This window comes from Callorhinchus milii, unplaced genomic scaffold (assembly GCF_018977255.1).
Source record: "Callorhinchus milii isolate IMCB2004 unplaced genomic scaffold, IMCB_Cmil_1.0 Scaffold4, whole genome shotgun sequence".
In the NCBI taxonomy this organism is placed as follows: domain Eukaryota; kingdom Metazoa; phylum Chordata; class Chondrichthyes; order Chimaeriformes; family Callorhinchidae; genus Callorhinchus; species Callorhinchus milii.
Genome location: NW_024704745.1, coordinates 62,587,571 through 62,600,783, shown reverse-complemented (window position 1 = coordinate 62,600,783; position 13,213 = coordinate 62,587,571). Strand labels below are relative to the sequence as shown.

General features: G+C 38.5%; 1 protein-coding gene across 3 annotated transcripts in view; it reads right to left on the bottom strand.

Annotated features, from left to right (window-relative positions):
* Window positions 1-605: 605 nt before the first annotated feature.
* Window positions 606-13,213, bottom strand: part of nck2b (NCK adaptor protein 2b) — a 70,807-nt gene continuing 58,199 nt past the window's right edge. For 2 of the 3 annotated variants that reach the window (XM_042334077.1, XM_042334078.1), the window contains exons 3-5: window positions 10,251-10,343; window positions 7,058-7,779; window positions 606-1,911 (exon numbers count right to left, since the gene is read on the bottom strand). In XM_042334077.1, the coding sequence (XP_042190011.1) occupies window positions 1,717-1,911; window positions 7,058-7,779; window positions 10,251-10,343 (1,010 nt within the window). In that variant the 3' untranslated portion in view covers window positions 606-1,716. The remainder of the gene's footprint in view (window positions 1,912-7,057; window positions 7,780-10,250; window positions 10,344-13,213) is intronic. The other variant, XM_042334079.1, reaches the window with a different exon arrangement.

Sequence of the window (13,213 nt, the reverse complement as noted above, 5' to 3'; positions counted from 1 at the left end):
CAAGGCTGTTTGTTTATGAACGTTTCAGAAGGATTTAGTTCCCAGAAACGGTATAAAAACATTAGCTAGTTAACAAGATGTGGGACGAAACAATTCCTTTTCCGAAAGAAAAGCAATTTTGTAGCACTAATATATAACACTTGCAGCAGTGAAAATGACTTACAGCAAATGTATTATCCATTATGACCTTGTCTTTTTTGCTTCATCTGCAAGTCCAGAGTTGAACTAAAAAGTTTTGCACTTTATAAATCAAACCGCACAAAGACATCTTATAGCAGAAATGGTAACTGCTGTTTGAATGATGCATCTTACAACATGTGAAAAGTGAGACCAAGTATCTTCAAATGATTTTAAAAGGCAAGTGGATGAGCAATTGAAAAGTAAAAACAAACATGGGGAAAAAGAAGGAAAGTCGGATTAATAAAAAAAGGTAATTTAGCAAAGACAAACTGCTCTGCCAGATCTGATGGGCTGAGTGGCTACTTTTTTGCTGAACATTTTCATGTTTAAATCAGAGTAATGTTCAAGTAAGTCAACCAATGTGTGTGTGTATGTGTGTTTGTGAATGGCAATGCAAACTACATACCCTATAATACTGTAGCAGATAAACTGAATTTTTTTTTATTGACAATCATTTAACGAGACGTGTGCATAAGGTTGACCTCGGCCATTATACATGTGGGGTTTATGGAGTCAAAAGGGGATTTTTTCCCCTTTGTTACACAATAAAGTACAAAAATAATATTCTTGCGCCCGCTTGCAGTGTAGACAGTGTAGACAATACATACATTGCACGTCTATTGCTAGTAACCCCCAAAAAGGATAGCTTTATTAATCTCATGTATTAATGTCAACAATTTGCTACATATTATGTCGAGAATTAAATATGTGTTGTTTACTTGAAACAACATAAGGGCGCGAGAAACAAGCATAATGTGAGTGGTACATCTGGGTGTACAGGTACATTGCCAAACATTTAATCTCATAAAGTACGCACATCTGATTTCCACTGATTCGATAAGAAAATGTGTACTCTTCGTCAGCTGCAATTACAGACCAAACTTCACTCTAGTTTTATTTCTACGATCTTACCATAGTAATCTAGAAAGTTAAATGTTAACAGTTTCATTAGTGCACTCTACACAAAATTTAGAGAAGGCGTAATATAGCAGAGAATAGAGTGCTTCTAGATTCTAGGAAATTGCATTAACTATTCGGTAAGCAAAAGCTACAGTATTCACTGCCACATTTTGTTATATCTACTTTTTTTTTGTAATTAGATGCAGCTTCAGTGCATTCAAACTGTGCCCAATGTCTTTCTCAAGAGGAAAATCATTTAGTGTGAGCATTTTTTTTAAAAAACTGATTAATTAACACTGCAATTTCAAGGAAGATGTTCCCCAATTCTAGCTAATTAAATGTACATTGGGGGAAATCTGAGCCCAGGCAAGAAGTGAGTGCTAAAGTGACCATCACTTAAAAAGTGAAGAGGTTCAACCTAACCTTTGGAAGGTAAATGCAAGTTCAACAGAATTAAGGACATACAGGCAAATAAACAGAAGGACGAAGACAAAAAAAATATAGCAGAGCATGATCCATAACAGCCCAGAAGGTGTTGAAATCTCATTGTTACAATCGGCTCTGCTCTGTGTAATCGTTCAGATCTAAGGCTTTTATCCATGACAAGCCTGGCCATGGCCAGGTGAGCAGTCTGCATCACTGCAAGGGTTTGATTAGATACAACTTCTCCCCATGTTCACTTGTGAAAATGGGTGCCTTTTTGTAGTGTTCCACTAACTCATCCATGGTGTTAAATCGACGCTGCCCGATACAGTACACGCCATCTGAATGCTGGACTTTGAAATGCTTGTTCTTTCCTGATGCTTTTAGCGAAATTGAGAAGTCACTTGGCTGCAAGAAAAAATAATTTATATTATAATTATAGATAACAGACACATTAATCTTTATAACAAAACTAAAAACTTTGCGCTAGTAATAGACGATTTTAGTGACTCAATTCTATAAGGATAAATTAATAAAACAAATATTGATTCTTTCAAAATAGGTTTGAAAGTAAAGATTTTATATTACTGTATATAAATGTAAACAGTCTTTTTAACATTTGGTCACTAAAGGGCTCACCACTGATCTTCAGTCTCTGAACAGTACAGTTAGTTCTCAAAGAGTAACAGAAGATTTATGTTGCTGACATTAAGTTAAATAAGTAAAAAAGCATAACCTATTGAATGAACGCTCCTTGGTCAATAAATAAAAATTCTTAATGCAGAAGAAAAAGTGAATGCAATGAAACTCGTTCTGGAAAGAAAAGTAACAAAAGAAATAACCATTTGTATAAACCGTTAATATGCCTTAGGACCACTTGCAGCTCGCCTCTTACAAAGAAAGGGCAGTATGGAAACAGGCCACTCAGCCCAACCACTCTTTTTACTCCGCACAAGTCCTCACCCATTCCTTACTCCTTCCCACACCCTTCTATTATTCCACTCTCCTTGTGAAAAGATTTACAAAGAATGTTCAGTCTTACACATCTCTTGCCAATAGTGGCCTTCACATCTGCTGCTCCAGGTGTTTCTGCATCAACACTGAAACCTACCTAGGCCGTGGTAAGATTGACGTATGGGGATTCAACACTGCTCAAAACAATTTTTGGGAAAGGTTTAAGCCACTTTACCCCCCCACCCCTTCCATTCTCTGGAACTCTCTTCTGAAATTCCTCTACCTCATCCATTCCTGTGCTGTCAAAACCCTTCTACAAATCTGTGACTGTGCCTTTAGTTACCTCTCCCCACCTTCATGTTCCACAACCTGTCCTCCCCCATCCACTTCAGTCCCCATTCTTCATCCCTCCCAAACCTCCCTTCATCTCCAACCCCATCTGTAATGTGCTTTGAAAAATTCTCGTAGGCGAAAAGCACTATGCAAGTACAATTTGTTGTTGCTCATTGGAGATAAAAGCACAGAAACATCTGGCAAGGCTCAGTCACCAGAGCACTACTCAATAACTATGATAAATGCAAAACCAGTTCTCTGTAGAGAATAGGCACTTCAACATCACAATGTCAATTTTGTAGTGGCAGAAGAAATCCTAAATACACGTCATTCTAGTGAAACAAAGTTCAAATGCTACAGAAACTATTCCATGGAGAATCATGGGCAAGAAACACATTTGATGAAGTGGAGGCACAAAACTGGACAAATCTGAAAACACTTGCATACAGTTATGCCACTTTATATAACATGTACAGCACCTTTCACATTCTCGATTTCTTTGCACGATTCGTTTTAATCACCGCCTAACTCATAACGCGGCTCCTCTACCCTCCATTACTCCCGCACTTATCGGCTGCACTGAACCACGGGAAACGTAGTATTGACTCGTTGCTGTGTGCGCAGAAGAACTTCATTTTCCACGACGCAATGTGATCACAACTCTCAAGGTGCACTGAATCGCAGGAAACGTAGCCTTGACCCATCACCAAATACATACCTACCGGCTGACTTGAATTGTGCGTGCGCAGTGCAGATTATTGATTAAATCAGATTTTATACAGATTGCCTAAAATCAGATTTTGCTCAAGTTATACTAAATGTTCTAGTCCCACACTAATTCAACTTACATGAAGTTTACTGTATCTTTAATTGGCTTTCAATTGGCTGCCGCATTTCGCCCACAAATATACAGTCAATTCACTTTACAGTATATTCTGTGAAGCTCTTTGAGACGTCTCGAAGACGTGAAAAGCGCTATATCAAATGTAAGGATTATTATTATCTTTAAGCTCTTGATTAAGGCAATATCTTCTCTGAAAGGCATCGATACGGCTTTATCAGAAGGGCTAGTCCTAAGTCTAGATCATCATGTACAGTACAAAAAGGTTAATTTACTCCAAAGCAGCAAGAACTTTGAGTACATAAATTAAATTCCACGAAGCAAGACTACCTACACATACATAAAACTTCCTGATGTAAGGCAAACTACACCTTTAGTGTAAAGTGAAGGCAACTATAAATTTGAAAGGCCCACGATAAAATAGAAGTAATTCTTGTCCTTGAATTCTTGTATATGATAAAGATACCCCTACAAATTATTGGAACTATCACTAAGCACTACTATTTAAATTTAATTAAGAAAGAAAGAATGCTTGGTGTCTGAGGGTAGTCGAAATACCATTCCCGCCCAGCAGAGGAGCTGTGCCGGTGCGTAAATAATATATAATAATTTTGTTTCACTTGAAGCAATGTTAACTAACCAGTTAAAGTTAAAATATTCTCATAAAATTCAGTAAAATATATTTATCTTTCTTTGGCTGCAAAATACAGTCAAGGACTTTCCCGCCCAGCAGAGGAGCAGCGTGGCTACCTCCCTCCCTCCCATTTCCATTTGCATTGGACGGATTAACTGTATTTCTGTCTGAATTAACTGGCATATTTGCAACAGGTAAGATTTGAAAGAATCGGGGCTGGGCAATTTGTTCGGTTTACCTGATGTCTGGGGTTAACCAGCAAAAGCAGATTCCCCTGTATTATTATTATTATGAATATGAGCCATCGCTAATTAAGCTGTATTCAACAGAGATTTATCAATTAATAATAATAACAACTGTAATAACTGCTCCTCTGCTGGCCGGGAAAGTCCTTGACTGTATTTTATCAATTATATGAGACTCTACCAACTCTTCAACATACTAGCAGAGAAACAGGCACAAATCTTTCTATTCAGTTTTTAAAAAAACTGCAACTGTTGGGGGATATTAAACAAGATTATTTAAACATTAAACATTTAATTACCTAGATATTCTGAGATCTTTGCATCCTCTGAATCATTGCCATACAAAAAAAAATTAATTTTGTAGGTGATAAAGAAAAAAGTCCCTTTTTCACAGGTTTCACTCAATCTGGAAATCTACCAGGCTTTCATAATTTAAGATGAATGAAGTTTAATATGTACCATCAGACCTAAGATGTCACAGTTGCTTCTTAACTTGGAAAAGTAAAGAATTTGGAAAAAAACAGATCATAAAGATATTTTACTAAACTCAAATATGAGTTTTCACATTTAGCAATAAGAATGTTGCCCTTCCCCTCAAAGAAGGTGGTTGTGCTTTCAGTGTATCTGCCCCACTCTCTGGACCTCCATCCCAGAGTCCGTTTAACTTGCTACTTCCCACACCTCCTTCAAGGTCTGTCTTAACACCTTCTTTGACTGCACTTTCAGCTATCTTTCCCCTACCCCTCTCGGGTGAAAACGTTGGATTGACCGGTGCCTTGGGACATCCTCTATACGTAAAAGGTACTATATAAATGTAAATTTTTATGCAAACACTAATCAGCTTTGTTTTTTTATTAAGTAAATAATCGCATAAGCCATAATATGTATATTTTCTGGTTGGGAAGTTTATCCATAGAATTTGATCAAAACTCTCACAAGAAGTTCAATCCTAACAGATAATTCATCAATGAATCCAGTTATTGTGGAGTCCTGTAGCTCAGTGGTTAGAGCACTCGCTTTGCAAGCGAGAGACCTGAGTTCAATTCCAGGCAGGTCAGGGCGAAACCTTGGGCAAGTTTCCTTACTCCACACAGAGCCTAATAATAATACCTCCAAAACCAAAAACAATAATAAATTGGCCATTTTCAATCTACGACTGTTTGTGGGACATTGCTGTGCGCAATTGGCTGCCGCGTTCGCCCACAAATATACAGTCAATTCACTTTACAGTGTGTTCTGTGCAGCGCTTTGGGACATCCTCCCGCCTTGAAAAGCACTATATCAAATGCAAGGATTATTATTATTATTATTGCACAATTGAGACTCCAGTTAAATTAGCCATTTAAATATAACAAAAATAATGTGGCTTAATTTTCATGTGTGATATTACTAGTTTAAAACTCAGTAGGAGGTAGAAGCTGCTTTTAACCAAAATGGATGCACGTTTGAACTCTTAACATTAAGGAATGGCCCATTCAATGTTTTCAGGCAATGACCAGATCCAATAGAAAATTGCAGAAATATTTCCCCCAAATTGTGTGGAAATTTGATTTTCTGAAAAATTGCATGGAATTGGTTGGTGCTGCCAGGAGTGCTTTCTGTCAAACTCGGGGGCGGGGGGAGAGAATGCAGGTCCGAAGGGTCAAATGGTCCGTTGTCAGCACTGAATGCAGCGGGTCACAACTTCCTGCCACTCAGGGCCGCCACCACACGCACACACGCAAACACACTCACACCAGGAAAAGCTGCTTTGTCTTTTTGAATAATACAATGGGATCTTTAACGACCGCTTGAATAATACAGTAGTGCTCTGAGATACTACCCTGCATGGAGGGTGCTATATAAATGCAAGTTGTTGTTGTACAGTAAACACCATCAAGGGAGAAGGGAATAGAAGAGTATGGGAGGAAGTAAGGATTGGCGGAAGACGTGTGTGGAGAATAAATAGAGGTTGGGCTGAGTGACTATTTTCTGTGCTGTACATTCTTTGTAAATCTTTATAAACCAACTTTTAAAATGATTAAAAGAAAATTTCAATCATTACTTGAGCACGTTTTGTCTAAATCAGTAGAGGTCTAGAGTAAACGCTTTAGTTCAATTTCAACATTTAAAACAAGCAATATATATATACACAGAGAAGGTAAGATGAGGCATTGCCAAATCATAAGCAACATACAGTATTTTAATATGGACACCATTAAAGCATTTGTCAATGTAAGAATAAATATGTTTGTAAAATAAAATAAACATACATAGGACATACATCAGAAAAGAGTATTTTGTACAACTGCAAATTTATTTCCCCCCCCACCCCGATAACCAAAAATATATCATTTGGGGTTACGTTAACATCATCTACAATTTTCGAACTTAATGCATCTTGTCTCTTTCTACTAAATATTCTCTCAATATAACAAGTTTTCATTTAAGCTGCTAAGTTATCCCTTGGAAAACACAAGACAAAAACAATTCAGTGACATTAAACAAATTGTGTAATGCAAATGTCAACATGTAGTAAAACCGAAAAGCAGAATAAATGGTACTTACCGATGATTCACTATCTCTAACAAGGAAGTCACCATCCATGCCCCGCTCATTTAGAACCATTTCAGCCTGGTGCCGCGTGACACTGCCATAATACCATTCTTTTCCAGCAAATTTTCCTGTAGAGGATGGCCCAGTGAGGCATATCTGAGGAGCATGTAAACTGCTCAGAGGAGGTCCATCGTTTAAGATTACTACGTAGTTTTTGGGGACAAGGCCAATTTGCCCTTTCGAATTTTGACACTTCCACCATTCTGGGTCATTCTCTGGTTTCTCAATCACATCCATGATTTCCCCCTTTTCAAAGTTCAGCTCCTCCTCAGTCACCGAGCTAAATGGGTAAAGTGTCTGCACCATATGAAGGACTTTCGTGGTTTGTCCGTTACTCACGGATGCTCCAAGTCTGGAAGTGAAGAAATTAGGGGAATCTGCAATGGCTTCATCACCTTCCTCTACAACATAGTTTGACGGAAACCAACCGACTTGTCCATTGTAGCCACCTCTCCACCAACCATCACTACATTTCTCCATAACAGTGACGCGTGTCCCCTTCACAAGCGACAGTTCATCATCTCTCTCGGCCACATAAGCAAACTTGACATTTGCTGGGATATTTAGATCGTATATACGGTCAGCACCTCCACCATTTGATGGGTATTCTGCATCCGTGCTTGGTGTGGGGGAAGCATCTCTTGCACTTGTCTTCCTTTTTGTTTTACCCAAACCTGTATGATAATAATGAGGGGGAAGAGGAGAAAAAAAAGTAACAAATTGCAACAAACTACAGTTGTGCATGTTATTCTGTTAGAGGTTTTTACGTGCTCGGTTTAAAAATAAACATCTACATTTGTCAGAAAATATCTGAAAACCAAAGGATTTTATGGTGCACTCTGGATTGTGGGCACCTCAGCAGGTATGAAAGCAATCAAATTAATCAAGTTATTGCTCAACATAGACCGATCTTCCAAAACAACATCCAGGTTAGGCTGTAGGTCGTTGGAAGAATTAGTTTTAAAAGCATTGCAGTCACCAAATGCTTTATTAGTACATCAGTTTGGGGGTTGACAAATACACAGCAATTTAATAAATATTTTAGAAGCATCTAACTGGTGACGAGATTTAATATTTCAGATACAGAGTTGCCAAGGCAAAAAAANTATTTTTATATTAATTGCTAGAGAACCAGCAATAATTAAATATTGTTCTATTTGAATTAGCTGAACAACAACAACAAATGACATTTGTATAGTAAAAACGGAAGTCGCTGCAAACACTCAGCAGGTCAGGCAGCATCTATGGAAAGGAAAGTGAGTGTACGCTTCAGGTCAATGACCTTTCGTCAGAACTTGACCTGCCTGGTGTTCTCAGCGACTTCGGTTTTTATTTCGGATTTCCAGCATCTGCAGTATTTTGCCTTTTGTACATTTTTATAGTGCCTTTCACATCGGGAGGACATCCCAAGGCGCTGGACAATCAGGGATTTGGACCCGAGCTGGGGGATGGGATCAGGAGGGGTGGAGGGCGGGGAGAGTAGGGGTGGGGGGGGGGCTACCAAAAAAGCAGTTGAAGTTTAAAGACACTTGGCGGGCATAGCATTATTTCATACAAAAATCAAGAAGAGGGCTAACATTTCCTTTTTGTGAGTATTGCAAAGCTGTTGTCTGTTGGCCATGGCGGGTACAATGTTATTTCTAGACACACTGCTGCGGAGAAACATGCGAGCTGTGCCACGACTGCATCCCAGTCAAAATCATTTGCAGCTTTTTTCCCCACCTGCTGGGTCAAAAATGAGTGAGAGCATAACCAAAGCTGAATTTTTATTTACAGGATTTCTTGTGGACCATAACATCCCTCTTGTTAGCAGTGATCATATTGGATCTTCATTCAGGAAAATATTCAGACTCAGAAATTACTGAAAGCTACGAGCGTGCTTTCACAAAAATGACCACATTTTACAAGGGGTACCTAAAGCAGTTGAAAATGCATGAAGTGTGATTGAAGACTGTGAACGATATTCGGTTTGGCATTGGATGTTGGTTCGAATAGGTTCGAGAAGTATTTTTCAATCTTGTTACATATGAACCAGAAACCGCTTTACAGTTAATGAGTTTTTAGATATGGTTTCTTGCACAACAAATAGATCTCAGGATCAACAACAAATTACATTTGTATAGTGCCTTTCAAGTCAGGACGACGTCCCAAGGCGCTGGGCAGTCAGGGATTTGGACCCCAGCAGGGTTTGGGATCAGGAAGGGTGGAGGGCAGGGAGGGTGGCCCAAGGCGCAGTAGAAGAGGAGGGTCTTGAGACCCGCCTTGAAGAAGGTAAAGGAGGGGGCAAGGTGAAGGGACTGCGGGATGGAGTTCCAAAGGGTGGGGCATAGAGGCTGAAGTGCCCTATAGTCGATGCTGATGCGGTCCATTCCTGATGTATTTAATGAATTAATAATAATCTTTGTAATATCATAATTTGAAAAAATTATCAATACACCAAAATAATTGGTTAAAACACAATGTAAACTCCGCAGTTTGAAAACCTATAAGAATCTAGTAAAGTTTTGCATTATACATAATTAGGATTCTGAATTTTAATGGTTTAATTTCTGCTGCAATTTCTTGCAAGATTTTGCCGAGGAAGACAAGCCAAAATGTTTAAGGCTTCCTTTGCTCATTACCTGCAACTTCCTGTAATGTAGGCAATGAATAAAAATATTGTTGAAATAACAGAAATAATGTAATAAACAACTATACATAACTTGGGATGCTGACAATGGTAACAGAAAAACTGGAGAAAAAGAAATCACTTAAGCAGAGGAACAACTGACATGGTTCAGAAACATTAGAGAATACAACAGATTTATATAGAAAATGTCTAAAATTCTTAAGTGTCACTTTTCACCTAGTGTGAGACTAAGTTGCAAGAACCTAATAGGTCAGAGATTCGGTTGCCACACAGTGCTTGTTTAACTGTCATCAATCGTCTTGCCTGGCAGTGTTATAACTGGTGTCAATAATTCTGGGCTGGAAGGGAGAGGGAGAAATTAAACCAAAACAGGCAGAGATTCTGGTCTTAGTGGCTATCCAGTGATTGCTCTGGAAAGAGTGTTTCGAATGTGAAGATTATCATTTGCTGAGGATAGGATCAGACTTGGCTGTGATTCTTCCCCCCACCACAGTTGAATAACCTGCTGACACTCACTGTCTTGGCTCATACATGAAGAATGGCCACTTGGGATCAGGTAATGGAGGGCACTTGACGCCCGTAGAACTATACCCCAGCATGAATCAGCGCCTTCAGAGAGGAGGAGAGAAAATTGAAGGGAGGAGAAGAAACACAATGGGTTACTTTTCAGGTATTCCCTCAAAGCGGTAGTTTCATGAATTATGATCGGAGAGTTTTTATTCATTAGTAAACACACAGTAATAATGTGAATATTAAATCCATCAAGCCTTTTGACAGAAATACCAACAAAATAAGGCTTCCCAATCACTAATGATGAAATACTGCTTCTTTGAGTAGAGGCAATCATATATTAATTCTAATACTTGATACTTGATGATCTACATCAGGGATGGCCAACGTGCAGCCTGCGGACTATTTTACACATGTACAATGCAGGCCACAAGTTGGCCATGCCTGATCTACAATACTAGTTTAGTTTTAAAACTTTCTGTTTTTAACAGTATGTGGTAAGTTCTCATTCAAAACAACAATGTCCCACAACAATGTGCCACAAACAGCCATGGAGTGAATAACCATTTTTTATCTGGAGGACACTGGGAAAAGCTCCCTTCTCTTTTTGAATAGTATCATGGTATCTTTCATGTTCACTGAAAAAGCATAAGGGACCTTGTTTAACAGCTCATCCAAAGGACAGCACCTCCGACAATGCAGCACTCCTCCAGTATTGCAATGAATGGCAGCCTAGACTATGAGCTCAAAATCTTGAGACCATATGAGAAATGCAAAACCAAAATTACTCTTTGCCTTGAGTTGAGGGAAAAACAAAGAACTTATGTTGAACGTGTAGGCTGATGGAAGCTTCCAATAATTTAATTTGCAATTTAAATTTTGTGACCAAACAGCAGAACTCGAACAATATTACCGCAAAAGGCTTTCCATGTGACAGAATTGCTGAATTTGCCCTACTGCTGAATCCACAATGCACTTTGTTACATACTACTGGAGAATATACCATACAATACCATTCATATTTGAATATGGAATGCAATGGCAACACATTACATTCCATATTCAAAAGTATGGAAATACAATTTGCATTGATACAGCACCTTTCACATTAGAAGAACATCTCAGAGCACTCGACACTGCTAGCTAAGGGTGAGATTACTATTGGCACAGTCGAAGATATAAGTCTTGAACGGCAGAAACCCAGCTATACAATAATTCTTTTAAAAAAAAAGTTTGGCTGTGTAAAAGGGATAAATATACTGTTACAATTGTAAGATTAAATGCTAAGATCAAATATTCAACAGTCTGGAGGTCTACAAGCACTCAATCTCAAAAGAGGGAAGGTGAATAGTTAAAACATACATTTAACTACTTTATGCAGAAGGTAGTTAACTTCTACATTTCCAGATAGATAGCAGAGGCAAACTGTGTGGGCAGTTTCATGAGGGAATTGTGGAAGTCTTTAATGGCAAAGGAGATTGGGCAAGTATGTGAGACAGTAAAAGCTGTATTTAAATTTTGACTAGCCAGGATTACTGTGTTTTTTTCTGCTCCAGCATATTCCTATGTTCTCATAAGCAGAAACCTATCAGGGTTATTACAGTTTGCTGTTGACTTGCTGGTAGTAAATCTTTGCAGGAATGGCACCTCAAGGCCCATGTATTTCTCAAAAGGTGTGTAATTATCTATTAAGATGTAATCTGTCATTGCACAGTAACCCAATTTTCCACTTAAAGGGAAAGCTGTTATTTCACTGTTTTTTAAAATCATAGTCTACTGTCTGGATACTGCATTGTATCATCTGTTGGCAAAGTGACAACATAAAAAACATTGTTATTCCAGTTTCTGAAACAAAGACCGGAAAATGAGCTATAAGTCTTTAAATACAATCTCAAAAGAAACTGGCAGAAATCAACTTGGGAATGGGGAAAGAGAAGCAATCAATGTTAACACAACTGTTAAGTTAAAGCTTCCATATGTGTATGTAATGCATTAGTGCTACAGAAATAATATCTTACCCTTCATAATTAAACTCCTAGCTAATGCTACCATCACATACCTCTCACAGTACCATGCTATTCTTCCACATCAGTTTGCTATAAATATAAAAGGAATGAAAATATTTGCATAATTGGACTATTTTTGGGGCTTATTTTATTTTTGGCACTTATTTTATTTTTGGCACCATTATTGCTTGGGTTATTAATTCTTTGTGTTTCAGGTGGACATAAAGACCACATTACGGGTAGCTTGTGTTTGTATCCACTCGGATGTGGTTTGAGCGTGTCTAACCTAATATTGTAGCATGTAGAATTCTTACAATGAAAAGGATTAGGCATTTTTCATTCAATTAGACTGAGCTGGGTCAGTTTTGTGAAGTGAAGGACTGTATTCGAGCCCACATTTATTCCTATACCTACGAGCTCTGTATTTTAATATTAAGTGATGAGCAATATTAAAATTTCTATAGATCTCTGAAATGTTATTATCATTTGACTCAGCGTTCTTTTCCATCCATCAAGCCCATTCCTTCAGTATGGTTAAGACAGAAGCCACCCTGCTTGTCTCCCACCATCATCTTCCATTGTGTGCCTCAAACTTAATGAGCCAGTACACAACCAAGAAGGTAGGTTTGATCTTTAGCTTTCCTTTCTTCCTCCCATCTTTGGAGTCCTGTAGCTCAGTGGTTAGAGCACTCGCTTTGCAAGTGAGGGACCTGGGTTCAATTCCAGACAGGTCAGGGCGAAACCTTGGGCAAGTTTCCTTACTCCACACAGAGCCTAATAATAATTCCTCCAAAACAAAACAATAATAAATTGGTCATTTTCAATCTACGACTGTTTCTGGGACATTGCTGTGCGCAATTGGCTGCCGCGTTCGCCCACAAATATACAGTCAATTCACTTTACAGTGTGTTCTGTGAAGCACTTTGGGACGTCCTCCCGACGTGAAAAGCGCTATATTAAATG